Source organism: Pteropus medius, unplaced genomic scaffold, assembly GCF_902729225.1.
Source record: "Pteropus medius unplaced genomic scaffold, Ma_sr-lr_union100, whole genome shotgun sequence".
Classification (NCBI taxonomy): Eukaryota; Metazoa; Chordata; class Mammalia; order Chiroptera; family Pteropodidae; genus Pteropus; species Pteropus medius.
In genome coordinates this window covers 756,626-781,393 of record NW_024349799.1, presented here as the reverse complement: position 1 = coordinate 781,393, position 24,768 = coordinate 756,626, and the positions used below count along the sequence as shown (strand labels likewise).

At 33.2% G+C, this 24,768-nt stretch overlaps 1 protein-coding gene across 7 annotated transcripts in view; it reads left to right on the top strand.

Annotated features, from left to right (window-relative positions):
- The window catches only part of RALGAPA1 (Ral GTPase activating protein catalytic subunit alpha 1), a 211,538-nt gene that overhangs the window by 114,926 nt on the left and 71,844 nt on the right, over positions 1-24,768 (top strand). For all 7 annotated transcript variants that reach the window (XR_005657968.1, XM_039885675.1, XM_039885669.1 and 4 more), the window contains 4 exons: positions 4,863-4,931; positions 14,083-14,217; positions 14,597-14,780; positions 21,796-22,660. Coding sequence is in view for 6 of the 7 variants with exons in the window: in XM_039885675.1 (XP_039741609.1) it covers positions 4,863-4,931; positions 14,083-14,217; positions 14,597-14,780; positions 21,796-22,660 (1,253 nt within the window). In the remaining variant the exon portion in view is untranslated. The remainder of the gene's footprint in view (positions 1-4,862; positions 4,932-14,082; positions 14,218-14,596; positions 14,781-21,795; positions 22,661-24,768) is intronic.

Here is a 24,768-nt window from a genome sequence, read left to right as displayed (position 1 = left end):
GTTGTTTGTTTAAATACCATCTCTCTAACCAGAATTTATCTTCATATTCTTGTAACATTTTTAGAAAAGATAGTAATACTTATTAAGTACCTACTATGTACCAGTTACTATACCAGTCACCTTTTCATATGTTATTTAATTCTTAAAAGTCTTCTCCCCCTTCTTTTTCCTCCTCCTCCTTCCCTTTATTTAAGATGAGAGGACTGAGGATTTAGTAACTATATAAAGTCTCAAGCCGAAAGGGCAGAAACAGAGTTCAAACACAACCTGTAAGATTACAAGTCCACGTTTTTCTCACTCATGCATGTTGCCAGTCTATTATAACACTAAATATATTTGTGTACAAATTCTAAGCTCTTTTAAGACAAGGGCATCTTTTTTCTTTATTTCTCTTTAGGGTGACTTTCATGTAGGATTTGTTCAGTAAATATAGGTTAAGTTGAATGTAGGTTAAGAGGTTGGGTTTGAGGGGTAGACACACCTGGTTTATGTTACCTCTAACTCTGCCACTTACTTCGTAACTATTAACAAGTTACTTCAACCTCTGAATTCCAGTTTTCTTTATCTTTACATCGAAATAAAAATATTTACCTCACAGAGTTGCTCCAAAGACTAAATGAAAAAATACATGTAAAGCACTTTTTATCATAAAAATTAGAGGACATTAATTTTAATAAATGTTGGCTGCAGCTGTTATCGTGGGGGACATGATGACTGGATATAATGTGCATATGTATGTAAATATTAAAACATGATATTTTAAATTTGAAAATTTTACTCTTTAAGATTAATCATTTTGTTTGAAAATTAAGATTGTTCTTTAAGTAGGTTTTTTTCATTTGAAAGCCTCTAAATCCTTTCTGTTATTTTCTTCATCAGTTTATATATTTTTAGTACCTACCTAAGTACTTCTTAAGTGTGAAGAGTTGTTGCAGATGGCTTCACAATACATTATAATGACCAATGGCTACAGAGAAAACATGAAGTTGTTATACCCCATTTCTAGTTGAATGAAAAAGTGAAATCCCAAAATAGAGCGTTTCATTAATTGTTACCTATTTGCATAGTTAGGAACAGAAGCCCAGTTTTATTACCATTATTAAGTATGTGCATCTGATATTCTAGATTCTGCTGGTAAAGCCTTCTACTGTAATACATTTAGAGGAATTTTTATACTTGATGAATTGAAACAATAATGTATAAAAATATAGCATAAAATTTTAACAAGCACATAAAAAATTGAATGAGATCAAGAGGTTTCCAGGGTAAATGATAACGGTATATGAATGTTTTCCCTTTTTATTATTTAATATTCTCTATCAAATTTACTCATATACTATTTAGTGTATAATATATGTTAATTTGCAAATATAATGAAATATCTTTTTCTATATATATAAATATACATATATATGTGGAAACATCTGGAGATACAAGAGAATAGATTTCTTTATTTTTTCACCCAAGTTCATTGAGGAATAACTGACAAATATAAATTGTATATATTTAAAGTGCACAACATGATGGTTTGGTATTGTAGAATGGTGACCAAAATCAAGATAATTAGCACATTCATTATTTCACACAGTTAACTTTTTTTTTTTTATGAGAATAATTAAGATCTTAGCAACATTCAGATATTCGGTACCAGCCGTATGATTAACTATAGTCACCATGCTGTACATTAGTTTGTACCCTTTGACCTATATCTCTCCCATTTCTCTTCTCTTCCCCCAGGCCCTGGCAATCACTATTTTCTCTCTGTTGCTATGAAATCAGCCATTTTTTGTTTTTGTTTGAGATTCCACATATAAGTGATACCATACAGTATTTTTGTTTCTGTCTGACTCATTTTACTTAGTATAATGCCCTCCAGTTTCATCCATGTTGTCTCAAATGGCAGGATTTCATTTTTTATAGTTGAATAACATTCCATTGTGTATATAACACCACACTTTTTTTTATTCATGAGTAGAAGGACATTTAGGTTGTTTCAATATCTGGGCTATTATGACCATCTATCAACTACTAATTTGTATTTCTTTAACCCTTTACTGCTTTCTCCCACACCCCCTGCCCTCTGGCCGTCACCAGGTTGTCCTCTATATTTGTGCGTCTGTTTTTGATTAGTTTGTTCTTTTTGTTCCTTAGATTCCACATGAGTGAAATCATGTATTTATGTTTCTCTGTCTGACTTATTTCACTCCACATAATAATCTCTAGGTCCATCCATGTCATTGCAAATGGTAGGATTTTATTTTTTTATGGCTGAGTAATATTCCATTGTATATATGAACCATAATTTCTTTATCCAGTCATCTGTTGATGGGCATTTAGGTAGTTTCCATGTCTTGGCTACTGTAAATAGTGCTGCCATGAACATAAGGATGCATAGATCTTTATGAATTGTCGTTTTGGTTTTCTTTTTCTTTTTTTTTTTTAATTATTGTTTTTTATGGTGACATTGGTTAACTAAATCCAATAAGTTTCAGCTGTACACTTTAACAGTAAGGCATATATATATTTACACTGTGTGTTCACCTCCCATAGTTAGATTTCTTTCTTTCATCACATATTTGACTCCCTTTACCCTGTCTGCCTCCTCCCTCCCACCCTCTGGTAATCACTAGTCTATAGTCCATGTCCATGAGTCTCTGTTTGTTTGTCCTGTTCATTTGCTGCTTTTAGGTTTATATCCCACATATAAGTGATATCATGTGATTTTCAGCTTTTTCTGTCTGGCTTTTTTCGCTTAGCATGATTATCTCGAGTTCCATCCATGTTGTCGCAAATGGCAGTATTTCATCTCTTCTTATGGCTGAGTAATATTCTATTGTATATATGTACCACAGCATCTTTAGCCAGTCATCTATCGTAAGACACTTCGGTTGCTTCCATGTCCTGGCCACTGTGAATAATGGATACATTCCAGGAATTTATCCATTTCCTCCACATTGTCCATTTCGTTGGCATATAATTGCTCGTAGTATTTTCTTATGATCCTTTGTATTTCTGTGGAGTCCATAGTTTTATTTCTCCTCGTTCATTTCTGATTTTATTTATTTGAGTCCTCTCTTTTTTCCTTGATGAGTCTGGTTAAGGGTTTATCAATGTTGTTTAACCGATTTCATTTCTGTCAGATATATATCCAAGAGTGGCATTACTGAATCATAATGTGGTTCTGTTTTTAATTTTTTTAGAAACTGCCATACCGTTTTCCATAATTGCTGAACCAGTTTATATTTCCACCAAGAGTGTATAAGGGTTCCCTTTTCTCCACATCCTTGCCAACATGTTATCTCTTGTCTTTTTTAAAATAGCCACACTAACAGATCTCATTGTGATTTCGATTTGCATTTACATGATAATTAGTGATGTTGAGTACCTTTACATATAGTTGTTAACCATTTGAATGTCTTATTTGGAAAAGTGTCTATTCAGGTCCTTTGCCCATTTTTAAATTGGATTATTTGTTTTTTTGCTATTGAGTTGCATGAGTTCTTTATATATTTTGGATACTAACCCCTTGTCCAGATACATGTTTTGCAAGTATTTTCTCCCATTCATCAGCTGCCTTTTCAATTTATTGTTTCCTTTGCTGCACAGAAGCTCTGTAGTTTGACATAGTCCCACTTGTTTATTTTAGCTTTTGTTGCCTATGTTTTTGATGTCTTATCCAAGAAATTAATGCCAAAACCAATGTAAAGAATCATTTTTCTTTTGTTTTCTTCCAGGAGTTTTTTTGATTTCAGTTCTTACACTTAACTCTTTTATCCATTTAGAGTTAATTTTTATAAGTGTTATAAGATAGGGGTGCAGTTTTATTCCTTGGTATGTAGATATTTAGTTTTCCCAGCACCATTTATTGAAGAGTCTATCCTTTCCCCATTGTGTGTTCTCGTTGCTCTTGTCAAAGATTAGTTGACAGTATATCCATGGGTTTATGTATATAGGCTCTCTATTCAGATCAACTCTGGTCTGTGTACCTATTTTTATGTCACTACCTTACTGTTATGTTTTGATTACTATATCTTGAAATCAGGAAGTGTGATCCCTCCAGCTTTGTTCTTTCTTAAGATGACTTTGGCACTTCATGGTTTTTTGTGGTTTTATACAAATTTTAAGATAGTTTTTGAGAAAAATGCCGTTGTAATTTTAGATTGCATTGAATTTGTAGATCACTGTGGGTAGTATGAACAATTGAAGAATATTAACTTTTTCAATCTATAACATGGAATATCTTTCCACTTATAGTAAGTAGTCCTCCCTAATCCATGGTTTTGATTTCTGCAGTTTTAATTACCTGCAGTCAACCACAGTCTAAAAATATTAAATGAAAAATTCCAGAAATAAACAATTCATAATAAGTTTTAAATTGCATGTTGTTCTGAGTAGCATGATGAAATCTCACATTGTTTCTCTTTGTCCTACCTGGAACATGAATCACCCTTTGTCCAGCACACTCATTAGTCACTTAGTAGCTATCTCAGTTATCAGATTGACTGTCATATTATCAAGTAACCCTTATTTTACTTAATAGTGGCCTCAAAGTGCAAAAGTAGTGTTGTCAGAACATATATTATCTGTGTTTATACTTATTAATTCATGAATTGAGTTTGTAAGAAATCCATTTAAGTTAACAGCATATATAATGTTAGCTCTATACATGAGGATTGTAAATGATTGATAGTTAAGTGTACTTGAAAAGCTTACCTGTTAAAAATTACTTTGAAATAACAGCGTTAATGTTTTAGGATGAACTTGCAGCAATAGATTTTATATCACTTTAGCTTTGACATTTAAGTTTTAGAATGTACCATTTGTTTAACATATTTTGAGCTTTTTTTTTTTTTTGACTACAGATCCTAATAGCCACTATTACCCATCTTTTGCCAAGTACAGAAGCTTCATCTTATGAAATGGACAAGAGGGTAATTAAAATTTTGTTTGATATTTAATATGTGGTTATCTAGTAAATATATTTTAAAATTGCAAAGATATATATATATTTACATTGTAAACATTAATTCATCTTGTTTTTAAAATTAGCTGTAATGTGAAATATATCTGTCTATTTAAGTGTAATAGATTATATTTTCATTTAAATTTTAAGTTAATCATGGTCATTTGATAAAATCTTTGAATCTCAAGGTTGCCAGGAACATTGGAGGACATTATATCCATGTATAATTATTTCACTTAATCCTGCCAAATTATGGTCTTGTCTATGCCTGAAAATTATTAATTCTGAGGAATTCATCAACTCTGAAGGCAACCATGCATCTTTGTGTAGCTGTTACTGGTAGAAAGTAAAGAAATTTCCATTAAGGAGAGTACCTATAAATATAGAGATATGGCACTTAGGAGAAAACATATACCCTACATTAAAAGGTTCTACAAGTTTGCATTTACCTCAGTAAATTTATTGTGGGATTCCTTTAATCATTTCAACTTATGTATTTATCAGTCTAAAGTTTCTTTTTGGTATCTTTTTATTGTTTACATATCTTTCCTGAAATACTGCATTTCTTCATTATGCCCACCTTCTCTTATAGGTTTTTAATATATTTATCATAATTATTTTAAAGTCCTTGTCTGCCAAATTCAGTATCTAGGTTATCACTAAGTCTGTTTCTATTGAATTTTTTTCCTCTTGGCTATAGATTCCACTTTCTTGTTTGTTCATATGTCTGTCAATTTTTATTATATACCAGGCATTGTATATAACTTGTTATAGAAACTCTGGATCTCTGCCGCCCATTATGGTAGCTACTAACCACATGTGACTTTAAATTTAAATAAAATTAAGTTAAAGGTTCACATTAAAAATTTAATTCCTTCTTTGTACTAGCCACATTTCAAGTGCTCAGTAGCTGCATGGGCAATTATACACCATTTCCATCATTGCAGCAAGTTCTATCAAACAAGACTGTTCTAGATTTTTTTAATTTCCTTTGAAAATCCAAGTCTTAAATTCTGTTCTCCAGATCTGTGTTACCACCTTTTAATCATATTGTGTTGAAATCTCAAGTATGTTTTATTACTTATGTTTTACTTATTAATATATAAAACTCTGAAGCTATATATGTATCTCCAGACCTATTCTCAGTTATTTTCTTTTGTGGCTTAAATAACGTAAACTTTTGGTCTTTCCATGCTGTCTTCCATAGCACTAATATCATCAGTTTGCCTCAGAATTTTTTATTCTTCCTCTTCTTCTTCAGTTTAAAACCCATTTGATCAGATTGTCTAGCTCTTGGTAAATATATTCTTCCTCATCTTTAAAAGATACATATACTCCATTTGTGGCCAAGAGTCCTACATTTTAGTGTCTTAGACTATGGTCTAGAATTTCAAATCTAGTCTGTGAACAGTATCTAGATAGCTAATGAGCCATCTCCTTCTAGATCATCTTTGTCTTCCAAAGGCCTAGCTATTAATATGAAAAACCTCCACTACCAAGTTTTTGTTCCCACTTAATTTACTAAACATTTATTGATCACAAAGTATGTATGTGGTATTCTGTTTGGACTAGTTAAACAGATATAAGTAAAATAGTCCCTACTCTCATGGATTTTGAAAGTTAGAGAGGCAAGTGAGGCAATCCAGTATAATAAGCGCTTACTTAAAAAACAGAAAAATGTATAGATACAAGGTAGTATAGAGAAGAAGTAATTAACTATCAAGGCAGAAGAGCTTGTTAAGAAGAACCTTTCTTAAAGATGAATAGAGTTTTCTACATAAATGGAGACAAGGAGTAGAGTCAGAGTTATTCTAAGAGGGAATAGCATAGGTAAAATCATGGAGGTGTAAAAGGGTGTGGTGTGTTATGAGTAAACAATAGGCAATTCTGTATTATAGGATGTGAAGTGCATGGTTCAGAGTAGGAAAATTAGGCATCAGTGATAGGAAGGGATCAAGATGTGAAGAGCCTTGGATGACATGCTAAGAACCTTGGACTTTTGTGAAAGTCCTTTTTTGAAAGTGACTTTTTGGAAGGATTTTAATGCACAATGAAATCATCAGGTTTATGAAAGTTGACTTGAAAGGAATAATATGGTAATTGTTACTACCATCATCTCTGTAAGAATTGATGATGATCTGAGCTATGGCTAAAGGAATAAAGAGTAAATATTCACAAAGTAGAATCCACAACCAATGTCAGGAATAAAGGGTGAAAAAGCAAGGTGATTGGAGAAAGATGAATTTCAGTTTTCATTGTGTTGCATGTAATGAGTAATGCCCAGGTAGAGACCACCAGCATAGCAGCTATATACCTAAAGTAGTAAATTGGAGGCTCCAAACAAAATTTTTGGTGTTGTCAACACATAAATACTGTTAAACTGTGAGAATATATGAGAAAGGGAAGGGGAATAATAACATGAATAGAAGGAATTTCTATGGGTGTTAATAAGCTAAGGAAGGAATTTCTGTAGATGGAGACAAACTAACATAGTAAAGATAATTCTAAAGAATGTCTTTAATTTTCAGTCTGGTAGTCATAATGTCTGCTTTCCTGTTAGCTTTACAGACAGTAGTTTGGAATATAATGCTGCTTTAGGCTCTGTCCGAAGGTTATTTTGCCAGTTTTAACACACCGAAGATTTGAAGAGTAAGATGTGCAAGGCAGTTCCTCTGGGATGGCAACTGTAAATCTATTTTGAAATGGCTCCATATATTATGTTTTACACTACTTCGAGACTATATAAATGTGCTATTACTCCTTAAACTTTTACTAACTGGTTTTGCCAACCGTTGATGACTCATACCAGAATTAATTAATTGTTGTTATGATAGTTCCTGGTGGTGATTTCCTAATTCCATCATGCCTTTATTAGTTTCATTAGTTTTCTGTGGTAAGGAAGAGCTTTCACTTCTTTCCTATCCATCTCATCAGTATGGGATCATGTTTATTATTTTATGCAATGAGTTGTAATCCTTAAATTTTTACTACCATTATTTATTTTGATATTCAAAATGTCCCAGATTTAGCAAGTGGGAGCCACTTTAGAGTGGCTTCTTTGTCTTTGTGACATGTGCTGATTATTCTTTGGGCATGCTCTTATTTCTGTCATCACAGAATTTTCCACTCTTCTTATACTTTCCCTGCCCCAATCCTGGAATTAGCCATTTCTCCAAGGGACTCTGATTCACTTGAGTGGAAAATAGTATTTTGAAATAAGATCTGGGAGCTAGGTGGGTACATCGTCATTGAGTTATCATTTTTTTAGGCCCTCTCAACAGACAGAGCTAAAAAATAGATAATATGTATATACACAAAAATATATACTATATATTTTATGTATATATGATGTATACATATACTTTTTTTTTTATCTTATATGTATTAAGACACCATGAGTTCATCCTGACACCTTTGATTCTAATCCAACACCATAAGGTTCAGTCTGTCCTCCTCTTTTCTATATTTGTAACTCCCTGCTCTAACAATGAGAAACCTCTCTCCTTTTATCCACAATATATTTACTTCGTGCAGTTCTAGAAAAATAAAGCATGCCTTTATATGGTTTACCAAGAATATAATATATAATTCAAAAGCTTTGTTTAAAAGTTATTTGGGTTATTTCTCCCTCCTTCTTCCTCACCTCAATGTCATTATATAATGGCTTAATTTTTTAATTTATCTTATTTTTGCGAATTGTCTATTCATATCTTTTTACATTTTCTGACAGTTTTTGGTATTTTTTCCTCAAATTTTTATATATTAGGGATACTATCTCCTAACTGTGATGTGTGTTGAAATATTTTCACTCTTTTTTAATTTGTCTTTTGATTATGTATATAGTGGGGTTTTTTGTTATTATTTCTTATATGGGATAATGGAAAAGAATTTATTTTTTTTGTAGTCAGTTTATCAATTCTTCGTGTCTGGATTTTGAGTCATAGATAGAAAATCTTTCATTATATATGGGAATTCACCCAGTTTTCTTCTAGTACTTGTATGGTTTCATTTTTGGCATCTTTATTCCTCATCCATTTGGAGTTTATTTTTTGTTTTGAGATAGGATCTAATTTTTGTTGTTTTTCTAGGTGTGTTTTCAGATTTCTTAGTTCCCTTTAATAAAAAGTTCATCTTTTCTCTTAGTGAATAATCAAGTTTCATAACCTCTTGGGTCTGTTTGAGTTTCTACGCTAGCAGTTTTCAGACTCTTGGTGACAAGATCCCTGTAGTATTGTTAAATGTTATTGAGGATCTTTGTTTATGTAGATTATATTTTGACCACTTGATCTGTTTTATAGTGAAAGTTATGTGTTAAAGTCTCCCATTGTTAATGTTTCTATATTTATTGCATCTGTTGCAGCTTTTTTTAATAAAGGTAATCACTGCATTATTTGATATACATAGATATTCATTAATGTTTTATCTTCATTTTGAATTAATGCTTTCAATTTGAATTCTAATTTGTCTGGTATACCTTTGCCTTTCTGAATCTTTTTGTTTAACTCTACCTCTTGAGTACAGCATATCCTTGGGTTTTTGCTATATGATCCAAATTGAAAATCTTTTTCTTTTATTAGACAAATTAAACCCATTCTGATAAGACATATTTTTGGTCTCACCTCTGTCATTTTATGATTATTATGCACATTATGTTATATTTTTATGTTTCTCCGCATTTTGTATTTCCTTTGTTCTTTTAAGTTCTTTTTGATACTCAGAAAATTTTTATACTTTGTTCTTGTGGTAACCTTTATATATATATATATATACATACCTATATATATATAGATATATATTTTAATGCCTTTATTCCCTTGCTTTCTTACTTAACCTCTTACTATCTGGGTTGTGATTATTTAATGGTATTCTTTATCTCCTATTGCCTATATGTTAATAAATGAGCTTATTTTACTTTTCTCTTTACCTCCATTTTTAGTTACTTATAACATATAGCATGCGTCATATAACAAATTATTCTTCCACACTCATCTCTACCTTTTTTTTAATCTTAGATGTAGAACTAAATATATCAAATACTCACCATTAGTTTTTTTTTTTAGATGAAGTTCCTCAATCAACTCTTTAGTTAGACAAAGTTCATCTTTATTCTTCAAGACAGACTTATGAATACAAAATTCCCCAAGTTATTGCACATTTAAAATTTTTTCTGTAACCCTGGTACTTGAAAAACAGCTTAGCTAGATATTGTATCCTTGGTTCACACATACTTTCTTCAGTGTTTTTTAATGTTGCTTTGCTTTGTGTATTGTTTTTAGAGAAGTCTGATGCCAGTTTTATTCTCTTGCCTTTGTAAATTATTTTATCTTTTTCCTGGAGGCCTTAAGGATATTTTTTCTTTATTTCTGAAGTCTTACTTTTGAAGTTTTAGCCGGATATGTATTAGAGTTGATTATTGCAGGTCATTTTGTCCTGGCATCTGGTGGACCTTTTCAGTATGTAATTTCAGGGACTCCATTATATGTAAATTAGATATTCTTTTTCTTTCTTCCATTTCAATCATTTTCTCTCTGACACTTTTTAACCTTTTTCATTATCTCATTTTTTATTCTCTTACTTGTTTTCTTGATGTCATTCAATACCTATTATTAAATTTTGCTTTTGATTTTTCAAATTTATTCTTCCTTAGGCATTTTGTAATTCAGACTTTATTTGTAATATAATTTTGTCTTTTTTATTTAGTTCTTTTCCTGACTTGAATTAATTCTTCCTTTCTTGGTCTATTTCTTAATTTTAGTTCTTTAATTTCTGATTTAAGGTGGGTTTTTCTTTTTCCTCTATATCTAAATGCTTATTTGAAAATATTTAGGTTAGACTCTTGTGTTATAGTTTTCTTCTGCTTCATTATTAGCGGGGTTCATCAGCTGGACTTTTTAGATTCTCATTTTATGCCTTATTTTTATAGTAATTTTGTATAGACGAAGACTGCCTCTGCATATCTGTTGACAGGGTTGGTGGCTTAGGATGATTTACTAGATTCCTACTTCAAGAACTTCTTTTTCTGGAAGTTTAACAAAGTATATAGTGCCTTTATTGGATGATGCTTTTTAAGGAAGAGAGGAATTACAGGTCCATCAGTTTTTTAATTTTTTTGAAAGATTTGCGGGAACCTAAATTTCTGTGGGGTTTTTTTTTTCCACTACATATTTTCCAAAGGATTTCTCTTCATTCCCTCTTAACATTCTTCTTTTCCAAAGTATTACCTTTTCTGTTTGTACTTCTAAGTTCTTTCATTGTACTCAATATTCTATCTACCAGTACAGTTTTTCAGTATTCTCATATTTTCGTGTATGTTATGTGCTGTCGAGTTAGCTCTGACAACCCTATGAATGAGTGATGTCTACAATGTCTTGTCCTCAACAGCCCTCTCAGCTCCTGGAGATTAAAGCCTGTGGCTTCTTTTATGGAGTCAGTCCGTCTCATATTTGGTCTTCCTCTTTTCTTGCTGCCTTCTATTTTTTCCAGAATTATTGTCTTTTCCAAAGAACCCTGCCTTCTCATGATGTGCCCAAAGTAAGACAGCTTCAGTTTTCTCATTTTTGCCTCCAAAGATGTTCCAGGCTTAATTTGCTCTAGCACACACATATTTATCTTTCTGGCAGTCCAGGTTATCTGTACAGTTCTACTCTAACACCATATTTCAGATGAGTCAGTTTTTCTTTTTTCTATCAGCCTTCTTTACTCTCAAGCTTTCGCATGTGTCCATAGTGTTGGGGAATACGAGGCTGTAAATGATCTTAGCCTTGGTCTCAAATGACACATCTTTGCTTTTGGTGATATTTCCTAATTCTTCCACTGCTGCCCTACCAAGTCTCAGCCTTCTCTTGATATCTTGGCTGCAGTCTCCATTTGAATTGATGACTGAATCAGGGTAAGCAAAATCTTTAACAATTTCAGTGTTTTCATTATCTGTGCTAAAGTTGTATATTTTCTGTGGTCATGATTTTTGCCTTCTAAATGTTAAAATGCTCTCCTGCCTCAGCTCTTTCTTCTTTTACTTTAATCAGAAAGTATTTTAGATCATTGCTACTTTCTTCCAGTGTTCCTGATATTTCTTTCACCAATTTTCACTCCTCCTTCCTCTGAGCTTAGCCCAGTTTTTTGTATGATGTGTTCTGCATACAGATTAAACAAACAGAAAGGTAAAATGCACCCTTGTTGGACACCTTGCCTATACAAAACTGTTCTGTCTCTCTATTCTTTCCTGACAGTGGCTTCCTGTCCACAGTACAAGTTAAAGATCAGCACAGTCAAGTGCTGAGGCATGCCCATTTCTTTCAGAACATAGCTTTTCATAATCCACGCAGTCAAAGGCTGCAATCTATAAAACATAGACTAATCTTACTATACTCTTTAATATCTTCTCTCTTGAAGATTGGGATATATATCGAATGTTTCCAGTCTTCAGGCCATTGTATTGTTTTCCATATTTGTAGACATACTCTTATTCAGACTTTAATAGACTTAGTCTCTGTGACTTGAAATAATTCTCTCAGTATCCCATTTACCCCTGTGCTTTATTTCTTCCCACTACTTTTAGGGCAGCTCTCATTTCACTTTCTAGAATTACGGGTTCTTCCTTATAGGAATCTTCCTCAAACATATCTCTCATCCTATTCTCTCATTCTGTATAGATTTTCCATATACTCTTTCCATCTTTCTTTTATTTTCTCTTGGTCAGTGTGTTTCCTTGTTGGTCATTCAGCATTGCTAATCGGGATTTGAACTTCTCTTTTATTTCTTGAATCTTCTGGTAGAGACTTTTTATTTTTCCTTTTTTGTTGTTCTTTTCTGTTTCCTTACACTGACTATTATAATAGTTTTTTTTTTATTTCTATATGATAGTCATTGAAAAACTGCGTTCAGTATTTTAACCCTATTTTTGTCATCTTTTACCTTTGCCTCTCACATATTAAACAATTTTTAGTGTTTCTTAGCCATCTCGATTTTTCTTTCCTTTTTACTTCCAGCATTGTCTTTCCTCATTCTTCTCTAATAATATTTCTAGTTCAGTCCACAGTTCCTTTGGTTCACAGTAAATTAAGTTTAGCAGTACAAAACTGTTTTTTTATGTGAACTTTAAATCCATCAGGAGTGTTATTTACATTTTATTTTGGCAGTACAATTCTTGTTGTGCTCTTCTTAGCTTTACTCTAATGTTTGATATTAACAGTTCGTGGTCACTACAACAGTTCTCACACTGAGGGTGGACTTTCTCTTTGTGGGTGGTTTTTAGGTTTGTACCTAGGTCCCTCCTCCCTTTTACAGCTTTTCCCAAACTGCTCTTGATCTTCATGAAAGCTTGCAATGGGAGAATGGGAAACAGCTCACTGAGATTTGCCATATATTTTCTATTTACACATAATTTGAAGTTTGGATGTTCTGTTTTCTGGTGAAACTGAATCTGTGGGTTTTGTGATACTTTATTGGTTCTTTTTGTTCTTTATTCTGTTGGAGGATATGTTGGGAGATTTAGACCAGCATTACTGTTACTTGACTTAGACTTTTATGGTACTAATTATGATTCTTTATCCAATAAAATGGACCACATAAGTACTGCTGTTTTACTCCACATTTTGGATAAAACAGTTTTGGTTATAACGTCCATTAGATTAAAAGTGTCCAGTGGAACGATTCATTTTAAAAAATTAGTAACCGTTTCAGAAAGTGATTAAGATAGTCTTTCTGGGAGGATAATTAGTGAGGTGTTGTTAAATTAGAAAATGAATGAGAAAGTGATTGTAATATGTGTGAACTAAAACTTTTCATTTGTGTTCCATTCCATGGGCAGTTGAACAAATATAGCTAATTGATGACTATTGTCTTTTAAGCTCAGTGTTTTTAATTAAAAAAATTTTTTTGACATTCCTCCTCTTATACTTAAGGTTTAATTGTGCTTGTCCTAAAATATAGGGAAGAAACTCACAATAATGTTTATATACAACATCTTAAAATCAGTTAAGTCTAAGTAAATCTTAATGTTGGAACATAAGGTTGATAGTTCCTGAAATAAATTTGGAAAACAAAAAATAAGTTGGTGAGTGTTTAAGCTCCTATTTTATTAATTTCAATAATAATGATCTTTTTTGTTGTTGTTACAGTTGGTGGTGTCCTTACTTCTGTGCCTTCTGGACTGGATCATGGCCTTACCCCTAAAGACACTGCTCCAACCAGTCCATGCTACAGGAGCAGAAAATGATAAAATAGAAAAATCTGTCCTCAACTGCATTTATAAGGTAAGCTTCTTTGCTTTATTATTTATTTGGTAACCAAGGGTTTAAAACCTAAAGAAATAACATATTAATTTTCATTGTTTTACAGCTAGGTATTTTCTAAGAATGTAGATTTATTTAAAAAGTAGTTCCTATAAGACACTGTTATTTTATTGCAGAATTTTGAAAGCATTCAAATTTTAGTTGAATATAAGAATCATTAGTTAAATTTTACTATTCTGCTTAAGAGGTATTAAATTCTACCTTGATTGAAGAGCTAAGTTTTAAAATATTTAAAATTTTGTCAAGTTCTTGTATTACCAGTGGACTTTTTTTTTCCTCCTTTTATTTATTTATTTTCACTGAAAAGGAAAACTTATATTTTTTCCCCCTCTGTTTTCAGGTATTACATGGATGTGTTTATGGAGCTCAGTGTTTTAGCAACCCAAGGTATTTTCCAATAAGCCTTGCAGACTTGGCATCTGTAGATTACGATCCTTTTATGCATTTGGAAAGCCTGAAAGAGCCTGAACCTCTGCACTCTCCTGATTCAGAACGATCTTCTAAACTCCAGCCAGTAACAGAAGGTAAAATGAATTTTCTTCAAGACACTATCGTTTGGGTTCTCTTGAAGCATGGTTTGAGGCCACGGGTAGAAATAATAGAGGAGGCTATATCTTACTTTGTAGTTGTTTACCTCACCATGTATATTACAGCAAAGTTAATTTTTTAAGAAATAACTTCAGAGGCACTATTAAGATATATGTGGTAACATTCCCTTTATACTTCTAGTTAAGTTATTCTGATAAGTTCTCTTTGATATTTTACTGTGTACATCATAGGATTTATATAATCGAATGAAAGATTTAGCTTTGGAGTCTGACAGACTTGGTATTGAATTTTGACTCTCATTTAATAGCTGAGTGACTGTATCCTTATTTGTAAAATGAGGATAATAATATTTATTCCTTCATAGGGTTGTTTTGAGTACTAAATAAGATAATATGTGTAAAACCCTTCGCATAGTTTTTGACACAGAGTGAACTCATTAACATTTTTTTAAGCCACATTGCTTCTATTTTCAGAGAGTTTACTATCTGATATAAGGAAAAGTTGTTAACAAATAACTTCATGATTATAAAAATAAAAGTGCATTCAAGATACAGAGGTTGGGGTGGCTCCTCTGTGTAGTGGTTAGCACGTCTGGTTTACACGCAGAAGGTCCTGGGTTCGCGCCCCAGGTGGAGCCACGGACCAGGCCCCGGGTGCGCCAGCCCTCAGGTGCACGCTGCAAGCATGTGGGAGGAGACGCCCCGCCTTTAGAGATCCCATTCTTAAGGAGAAATGGCAACATCCATAGGTCAGGGGTGGAAGTGTGTGTAGAGTGGTGCGGGGCAGGGGGAGCGGGGAGGAAAAAAAAAAGATAACAGAGGTGCCCCAGAGGAACCTAGCAATTACTGAAGGATTTTAAAGAGGTGATATACAAGATAGGATTAGTATTAAGAGCATTTTGACAATAGTATTTTATGGGAGTCAGCAAATTATGGCCCACACTTACTACTTGTTTATATAAATTTTATTGTGACATCTCCATGCTGTTTATTCATGTATCTTTATGGCTGCTTTTGTGCAAAAACAGTAATTGCAACAGTAATTGCCCATAAAGCCGAAAATATTCACTTTCTGGCCCCTTATAGAGAAGTTCACTGATCTCCGATATGTTAGAATAATTTGGGGAGGTTAACCCAGGAGGAGAGAGACTAATCATGAGGCTTTTGCCATAGGCCAAGCAAGAGTTGCTAAAGGCTTAAATTAGATTTTCCCCAAATTAGACCAAGAATATGAGAAGGGGTGGGAGGGAATATGAGGAAGGCAGTGTTGGAAATGGTTCAGTTAGGGGTACCTGTTGGATATTTATATGAAGATATCTAGCGGACAGTTTGTTGTATATGCAGATCCAGACCTTAGCAAAGAGGTCTCTGCTAGGAATATATAATTACATGTGTGTTTGTGTTCTGAGGAAAAAAAGTTGGAGAGAAAGGAAAAATAGGAGAGAGTAATTTTTTCAGAAATGAAGAGAGGATAACAATTTTTAAATGGCCAACAGTATTAAGGAATAGAAAGGTCAAACACAAAAACATTGACAAATATGTCTGCTTTAGTTTTGCAGAGAAATAGGAGGCAGCACTGGATGGTGTGGGGTGAGGAGCAAGCAGGAGTTAAGCAAGGAGAGCCGTTTGTCAAAAATACTCTTTAAGGAAGCTTGACTGTTAAAAAAAAAAGAAAAGAAAAAGAAAAAAGTGATAAAACAGTAGGTAAGCTAAAGGATGATTCAGAGTTAAGGGAGTTTTAAGAATGAAGAGAGTTGAAATTAATTACAAACTGAGAAGGCTGAGAAGGAAGGTGGCAAGGGGATCATCATTAATAGAGTGAAGTTCCTGAGGGGTGAGCTGGAAAGTGTAAATGCTAATATTAGCCCTTTTCTTGAGACCAGAAAGAAGAAGAAAATGGAAGTAAATTAAGGGGATTGACAGAAGTTATTGAAGGCCCAATAGAAAATGGGAACTGCAAAGTTTTATTTGTAGCAATCAACACTCAGTAAGGTGGGTATGGCAGAAATACAAGGGAATTATGGCTTTCAGGATATTGGTATATGGTTTAACCATGGAATCTAGGCTTGGTAAGGATTGACCTGATGCTAGGAAATGGCTAATAAGTTGGAAGAAAATGGAGTGGTCCAGTGAGTCAGAAAGTAGATGTGCTTGGTAATAAGTTAGAACAGTGATTCTCAGTCTTCGCTCTTGTTAGAATACTGATGCTCCAGTCCCACCATAGAGATTTTGATATGTTGATCTGGGATTACTGGGATTTTTTAAAGCTTTGCAGGTGATTAATATGCAGCTAAGATTGAGAACTACTAAAAGCATCAGTGTGTTTGGGCAGTGGCTTTTAAAATGAATTTTTAAGCAGTGGAAACTCTTCAAATAAATTTCACAAGGAAGCCAAATATGTAAAACTTTTTTAAAGAGAGCTGCAGCAGGGTAGAGGCCAGGATCTTACTGACTTCTGTTAATCTCCAAGGGCTCTACAAAACAAAATTGGGAAATCTCTAGGCTAGGAGGTTGTGATTGAAGAGTAAGCTATTAAGAATTTGAGTTTTAAAGGCAAATATTTATAAATGACTAAAACATCTAGGATGTGGCCATGATAATGGATTTGGTGACATCGAATGAAAGTGAAGATATAAAGTTAACATATCAAGGAAACAGGGCTAGAGTTTTGGATTGACCACAGTTGCTAATAGTTTGTCTAGAACACAAATATACAAGTGAAATAGGAATATAAGATTTAAATTATAGCTCAGATATAATAGATATATACTGGGCAGTACATTATAGCAAAATAATTTAGACAGTAATTGATATAGGTGACATAATTATTTAGATTTAGCTTGGTAAAATGAAGTATTTCTTTTAAAAACAGTTATATGAAAAGATTAGTGGCTTTTTACATTTTTAAAGGTGTAAAATGATAAAGTTTGATTCAGGGCAGTATAGTGTATATCTTAAACAGTGAAATAAATAGTTTACTTAGGTAAAGGGAAGTTTTCATGTATTTCATACTAAATTTACTGTACCATTAACAGTCACTTTAAAAGACACAGGTGAACATTTAAAGAGCTGAGCTTTATATTGATACCAGATACTCTGTGGAGGACTATTCTTTAAATGTATTCAGTTATTCCCTTTGGATTTTCTTAAAGGTATTAAGGACCAAATAAACGTAGAACCTTTTAGGAATAGCTGTGAGCTGACAGCCGATGATTCTGTGGTGTGTAGTGACTACATGTTGCAGGTTTTGGGGGGTTTTTTAATGTGATAAAAATGACTAATCATTGTGCCCTTACCTAAGGCATGCTTCTGTCACCTCCCGTACTTATTTGGCCAAAGATTTCTAAACACAGAGTGTCCCTAATAAGCTCAGTATTGGGTTGAACAAGTCTGATTTTACAACTATTGGCAGGAGTAGCTGTAATTATTAAATTTACCAAAGAATAAAGCAAGCTAGTAAAGTTGGCTTTTTGTCAAATGGCAGTAGTCTTATTAGCAAAAAGTCATCATTTGCAAGGTCAGAGTGAAAGGAGGCTCCAAAGAATTCATTCTGTCCTAATTATAGTTTCACGAATACATAATATGCAAAGCTAATATTTAAGGCATTTGCCAAAATTAACTTCCTCTGCATGTTCTATTACAGTGCAGTGAATTGCAGCAGCTTTTTATGTCTTGTTGCTTTTGTATGCCATAATAATCTGTAATTATGGGTTTGCTGCAAATGCTGTAGGGTTTGTTTAATCTGACAATCTGAAAAGACAACCCTGAATAGACTTTTTTAAATGAATGGTAGTTACACAAAGCCTTAGAAGCATCGATATCTTCATTTTGCCTGTGCTCACAAGGCTGGTTATTTTAGAATTTCATTTTAAATTTCTGAATTGGAGCATTTCATGTGTTTTCTTTACACCTAAGTAGATATGTCGAAGAAATGTTTGTATGTTCTGTAGTTTATAACTCAAAAATCTAACTGCTCACTTAACAAGTTCAGAGATTTTTATCATTTTATATTCATATATATCCTAAATTTAAACAACTTAGGAAAGAAAATGTTTTTATCTGTATCTGAAATCTAAATATATTTTTTAAGTGTTCTCAGTGTTAATAATTGTGACAGATTTCTGAACAAGTTCATCTAAATTGCATTCCCACTATCTCCTCTTTTGGGAAGAGCATGTATAGGATGGACTGGTATCTAGACTGAAGGGTTTATGTTTCAGGGAAAGAGCTGGCTCATTCTTGCAGTTTATTTGTAAGCAAGTTTGAAAAAAAGAATGCATAAACCCTGTGCTACTTACAGTGCTCTCAAAATTGAATGATTTCTATTTCTGTTATATCTAGCTTTGTATATAAATTTTCAGTTTATCTTTACAAAAAGTCTTTGTTGTTCTTAGAGAAAAATGGCGGTTAAGGAGTTTTATGTGATTTGTCCATGATCACAGAGCAAGCCAGAGGCAGAATCAGGAATTCTTCCTTCTCTGTGATTTATTTCTATTAAATTACAGTCTTTTGCTTCAGAAATGTTCTGCACAAAAGATTCACTGCTTACAAGTCACCTATTTAAGCTTATCACTCAAAAGGAAGAAAAAGGGAAAAAAAATTTTTTTCATCAAAAAATTTTTTAAAATCTTTATAATTTATATTATTTAAAATGAGGTTTAGTCTTATGAGCTTTTTCAGTTTATCATGGCCATTTATTCAGTAATTTATGCTAAGTAATACTTTTTGAAGTTACTCTATACAAAAAAGTTTTTAATTTATTGTTTGTATATGTCATCGTGATTTTCCAAAGGAAAAGTGTAGTTGAATAAGAGAAAAATACGGAAATCAGAGTTGTTGTAAGGATGACAATAACACTGAGCTGGGAAGCAGAAGACCAGTACTTATGTAAAATCTTCTATGACAGGCAGATCCCTTAAATTCTGTGAACCCATTTGTTCTCATTTGCAAAATGAGAAGTACTGGGTAGATTATCTGTAAGGCCCCCTACGGTGTTAACGTTCATTATATTCTAAGTTATAATTAGAGAAGGAAAAGCAGACAGATTCAAGCCACCCCTCTGTTTCTCATCTAGTGACATACATATCTTTTTACTTTGCTTATAATCTTGAAAATATTGAACTGAATTAAGGTTAATCATTTTGTGTTATCTAGTGTAGAATAACTGATTTTCGGAACCAGCTCTAAACATAATGTCTAGAACAGCTCAATGTAATTGAGTTACTGAAAAGTGTTCATAGGTACATGCATGTAGACATAAAAGTTGATTGATAATGGAAAAGATTAAAATTTTGATACTCTAACATCTCAAAATCAACCAAAACCCAAAGAAAACTGTTATTCCATAGAGTTGGAATAATGAAGATGTTATTAGTATTAAAGGCATAGCAGCTGGTTTGTTGCTGACTCTACCTGTACCCCGTGGTGTTGGTTCTGAATCTTGATGGCCTTGAAAATGTGACATTATTCTTCTCTTAACCTCTTTTTAAGTAATACACAAGCTAGTCTCCTAATAAACTTTGTTTAATGTTGGGTTTATTGAGGTATGATATACATAAAAAAGTTATCCCTTTTTTGATGTGAGAGTTTTACTGTATATTACATTGGTGGTTACACAGTTCCATACAGTTACCAAAATTTAACACAAAGTACACTTAAAATTAAGGAATTCATCAACTATAGGTAATACTTTGATCATCAGGACACTCCCAAATCTGTATTCTGGCAGATAGGCCATAGTATTCCCAAATGATTAACCTTTAGAATATAAACAGTGCTCGGACAAGATCACTCTGTAACTTTGATAGAATACAGAGACACAGTCATTCTGTAATCATGTCTATGACTAAGATAAGAACACTGTAAACACACACATAAACAATTAAACATTCTCTTCCTACATGAATGATTAATACTTTACCAATGACAACTTTCCTCCTGTCTCCTAGATGAAAATTATCAAGATAAACATCACCAAATTGTCCTCACTTCTTGACCTGACTCATTCCTGAACTGGTTTCCATTCCACATCAACCCTATTTAAAATCACACTGACAGTCTTGGGCTAGTGTTCTTTGACAAATTATTGTCTATCTCCACTTCCTCCTTCCTCCCTTTACTCTTTCTCTCTCTTTCTCTGTATTCTCTTGTCTTCTTTCTCCCTTCCCCTCTCTTTGCCTTTTTCAGGTCCTGCCATTAGGTATCTTGCCTTTTCTTACCTCTTACTGCTGTATTCTTTGAGTTTTCTTTTTTTACCATTTCCTATGATTTTTTTTTAAGTTATTCATATGGACATACATGTTCCTTATCTGTTTGCTTTCCTTAATATGCTTAAAGAAGAAAAAAAAATTCTTCCTGCATATACCTAGCTGCTCAAACTAGACCACAGTACCCCAGAAGAATACCTTAGGGAAAAAATACATAAGCGGGGCCATGAAGTATTTTTTCCTTTAAAATAAAACTTCCTTGGCATATACTGGCTACACTGACTCACTGTTTAAATTAATCCTGACTCCTAAAGTTTGGTGAGAGATCACATCTCTGAAACTTTTACATCATTGATAAAACCTATAATTGACATTTGAGACATGCTGTAAACTGTGTTTCTGAATCTGCTCATGCGATTAAAAAATTTATCAGTTGGATTTCTTTGACTTTCTAATCTATGCTAAGTGATTTCTAAAACTTTCGATCCTTCTTTGAAGGTGTCATGTACATTTAAAGGCTTAAATTTAAATTAAGACCATAAGCAGAAATTTCAAAAAGGGCTTCCTTACAAAATTAACAATAAAACTTCATCACAGAACAGTTTTCTGCTTTCCTATCATTCCTGTAATACAGTCTAAATTGGAAATGTTAATAATTACTGAAATATTCTAATGCGATTTCAATAATGTGCTGAAATCCCTACTTGTTGTCTAATGTTTCATTATTATATGACATTCTAGGAAGCAACAATATTCCTACTCCCTTATTTTTTTTTTATTTCTAGTGAAAACTCAAATGCAACAAGGATTAATCTCTATAGCTGCCCGCACTGTTATTACGCATCTGGTAAATCACTTGGGCCATTATCCAATGAGTGGTGGTCCTGCTATGTTAACAAGTCAGGTGTGTGAAAATCATGACAATCATTACAGTGAAAGTACTGAACTTTCTCCTGAACTCTTTGAGAGTCCAAATATCCAGTTCTTTGTGTTGAACAATACAACCTTGGTGTCCTGTATCCAGATCAGATCAGAAGAGAGTATACCTGGAGGGGGTTTATCTGCTGGCCTTGCATCAGCCAATTCAAATGTCAGAATCATAGTACGCGATCTCTCCGGAAAATATTCATGGGATTCTGCCATCCTGTATGGACCACCTCCTGTAAATGGCTTGTCAGAACCTACATCTCTCATCCTTTCATTGTCTCACCAAGAGAAACCAGAAGAGCCTCCTACATCTAATGAATGCCTAGAAGACATAACAGAAAAAGATGGGATTTCCTTTCAGTTTAAAAGAAGATTTAGAGAAACTGTACCAACGTGGGATACGATAAGAGATGAAGATGATGTTCTTGATGAGCTTTTGCAATATTTAGGTGTAACTAGTCCTGAATGCTTACAGAGAACTGGAATCTCACTTAATATTCCTGCTCCACAACCCGTGTGCATTTCTGAAAAACAAGAAAATGATGTTATTAATGCTATCCTTAAACAACATACAGAAGAAAAAGAATTTGTTGAGAAACACTTTAATGACTTAAACATGAAAGCTGTGGAGCAAGATGAACCAGTACCTCAGAAGCCTCAGTCAGCATTTTATTATTGCAGATTGCTTCTTAGTATATTAGGAATGAATTCCTGGGACAAAAGGTAAGAATAAAAGAAATTTTTTCTTTTTTTTTTTTTTACACATTAATCTTATCTTTTGATTGAGCATTTGTCTCTGTTCTTTTCCTCACTAAATTTTATCTACCAATTAGTTATTTGACCAGTGGTCAGATATTTTTTTTTGAGACCACTGAATTATATTAGGATTCGAGGAATAAAAAGATAACCTAATCCAATATATTAACTATTAACATTTTAGTAATAAATTGTAGAACTGATTTAGAAATTATAGCTCATATAATTGAAAAAAAAATCTTATGTTTCAAACCTTCTTGTAAGCTAATAGGAAAAACTGTTTTTCCTTATTCATGACACTTCTGACACCAAATTATGTGGATTTTCCACATCAAGCAGTTCCAACACTACCTGGAATTAGCACTAATAAGGGGTCAGATCTACAACACTACCCCTCCCTATCTCCAGACACCAGCTGCAAGTCTGGGCCACCCATACTTCTGACCAACCAGCTATAAAACAGAGGTTCCCACAATGCTCTCCTGGGGTTTGATAATTAGCTCCAGTGGCTCACAGAACATTTATTTATGTTCACCAGTTTATTATGAAGGATAATTAAAGGATATAGATGAACAGCCAGGTGAAGAGGTACATAGGATGAAGTCTGAAGGAGCTTCTGTCCTTATGGAGTTGGAGTATAGAATGTGTCCACCAACCTGGAAGCTCTCTAAACCCTGTAGTTTAGGGATTTTTATGGAGGCTTCATTACATAGGCATGATTGATATTAAGTCAATCTCCAGCCCCTCCTCCTGCCCCAGAGGTGAAACCGAAAGTTCCAACCTTCTAATCATGGTTGCTCGTTCTGGTGACAAGGACTCATCCTTAAGTTATCCAGGAGCCCACCAAGAGTCACTGTATTGGAACAAAAGATGTTCCAATTACCCAGGAACCCCCAAGGGATTTAGGAACGCTGTAAGATGCTCCCATCACCTCCATCACTCAGGAAATTGCAAGGGTTTTAGGAGATCTGTGTCAGGAACTAGAGGTAAAGCTCAAATATATATCTTATTATATCACATGAACCTGGTAATTTTTTAGACAAACAGCAGTGTGATCATTTCTTGTTTGTATCAGAGAAGTTAACTCAAGATTTAGCATCAAATCAAAGAATCTCGATTTCATTTTTTTAATTTTCCTTATGCATGTTGCAAAACTTCATTAAAAACTTGCAATAAATCCACAAAGTATTCAAGTAAGTTAGGTAGGAGTTAAATGAAAAGGCATTAGACTTAAATCGGAAGACCTGGGTTAGAATCATTTAAACTTCGAGCCTTGGGCTACAGTCTACAAATTGAGGAAATAACTCCCCCCTCACATAATGGTGAGAATTAATTGAGATAATGTACGTAAGATACTAAATTGTACACTAGTGTAAAGAATTATACATTTCTTGTTTAAATTTCTACAATACTGAAAACTGTAGAGAAATAGAACTATTATTTAAATTTTTTTATTTTTTCAATTTGTAGTAAGGGAACTCAGATATCACTGGACAAATAATTCTTAAAGTAATTCAAATGGATGTGAAGCATTGAGATGGAGTTCTACTTGTTCGCCTAGTGTTTATAATCTGATTTGATTTAAACCCTTCCATTTATTAGAAGGGCGTATCTCTGCCTTATAGGAAAGCCACATTATATCAGGAATACAATTTGCCTTATAGTATATTCAAATACAGGTAATTGCCACTCATATAAACACATTCTACTTTCTTGCTGTAGAATCATTTGTATATTGTCACTTGAGAAAAATTAAAGATGGGAGGCTATGCTTTACCTCAGCAAGCATTGATTTCGTGATTATACTTTGTACATACAGTAATGCCCCTTATCTGTGAGGGATATGTTCCAAGACCCCCAGTGAATGCCTGAAACCGCAATAGTACTGAACCCTATATAAACTATGTTTTTTCCTATACATACCTAGATGAAGTTTAATTTATAAATTAGGCACAGTAAGAGATTAATAATAGTAACTAATAAAATAGAACAATCATAGCAATATACTGTAATCAAAAGTATGCCAAGATGGTTTCTCTCTGTTAACTGAGACAGCTAAGTGACTAACATTTGGG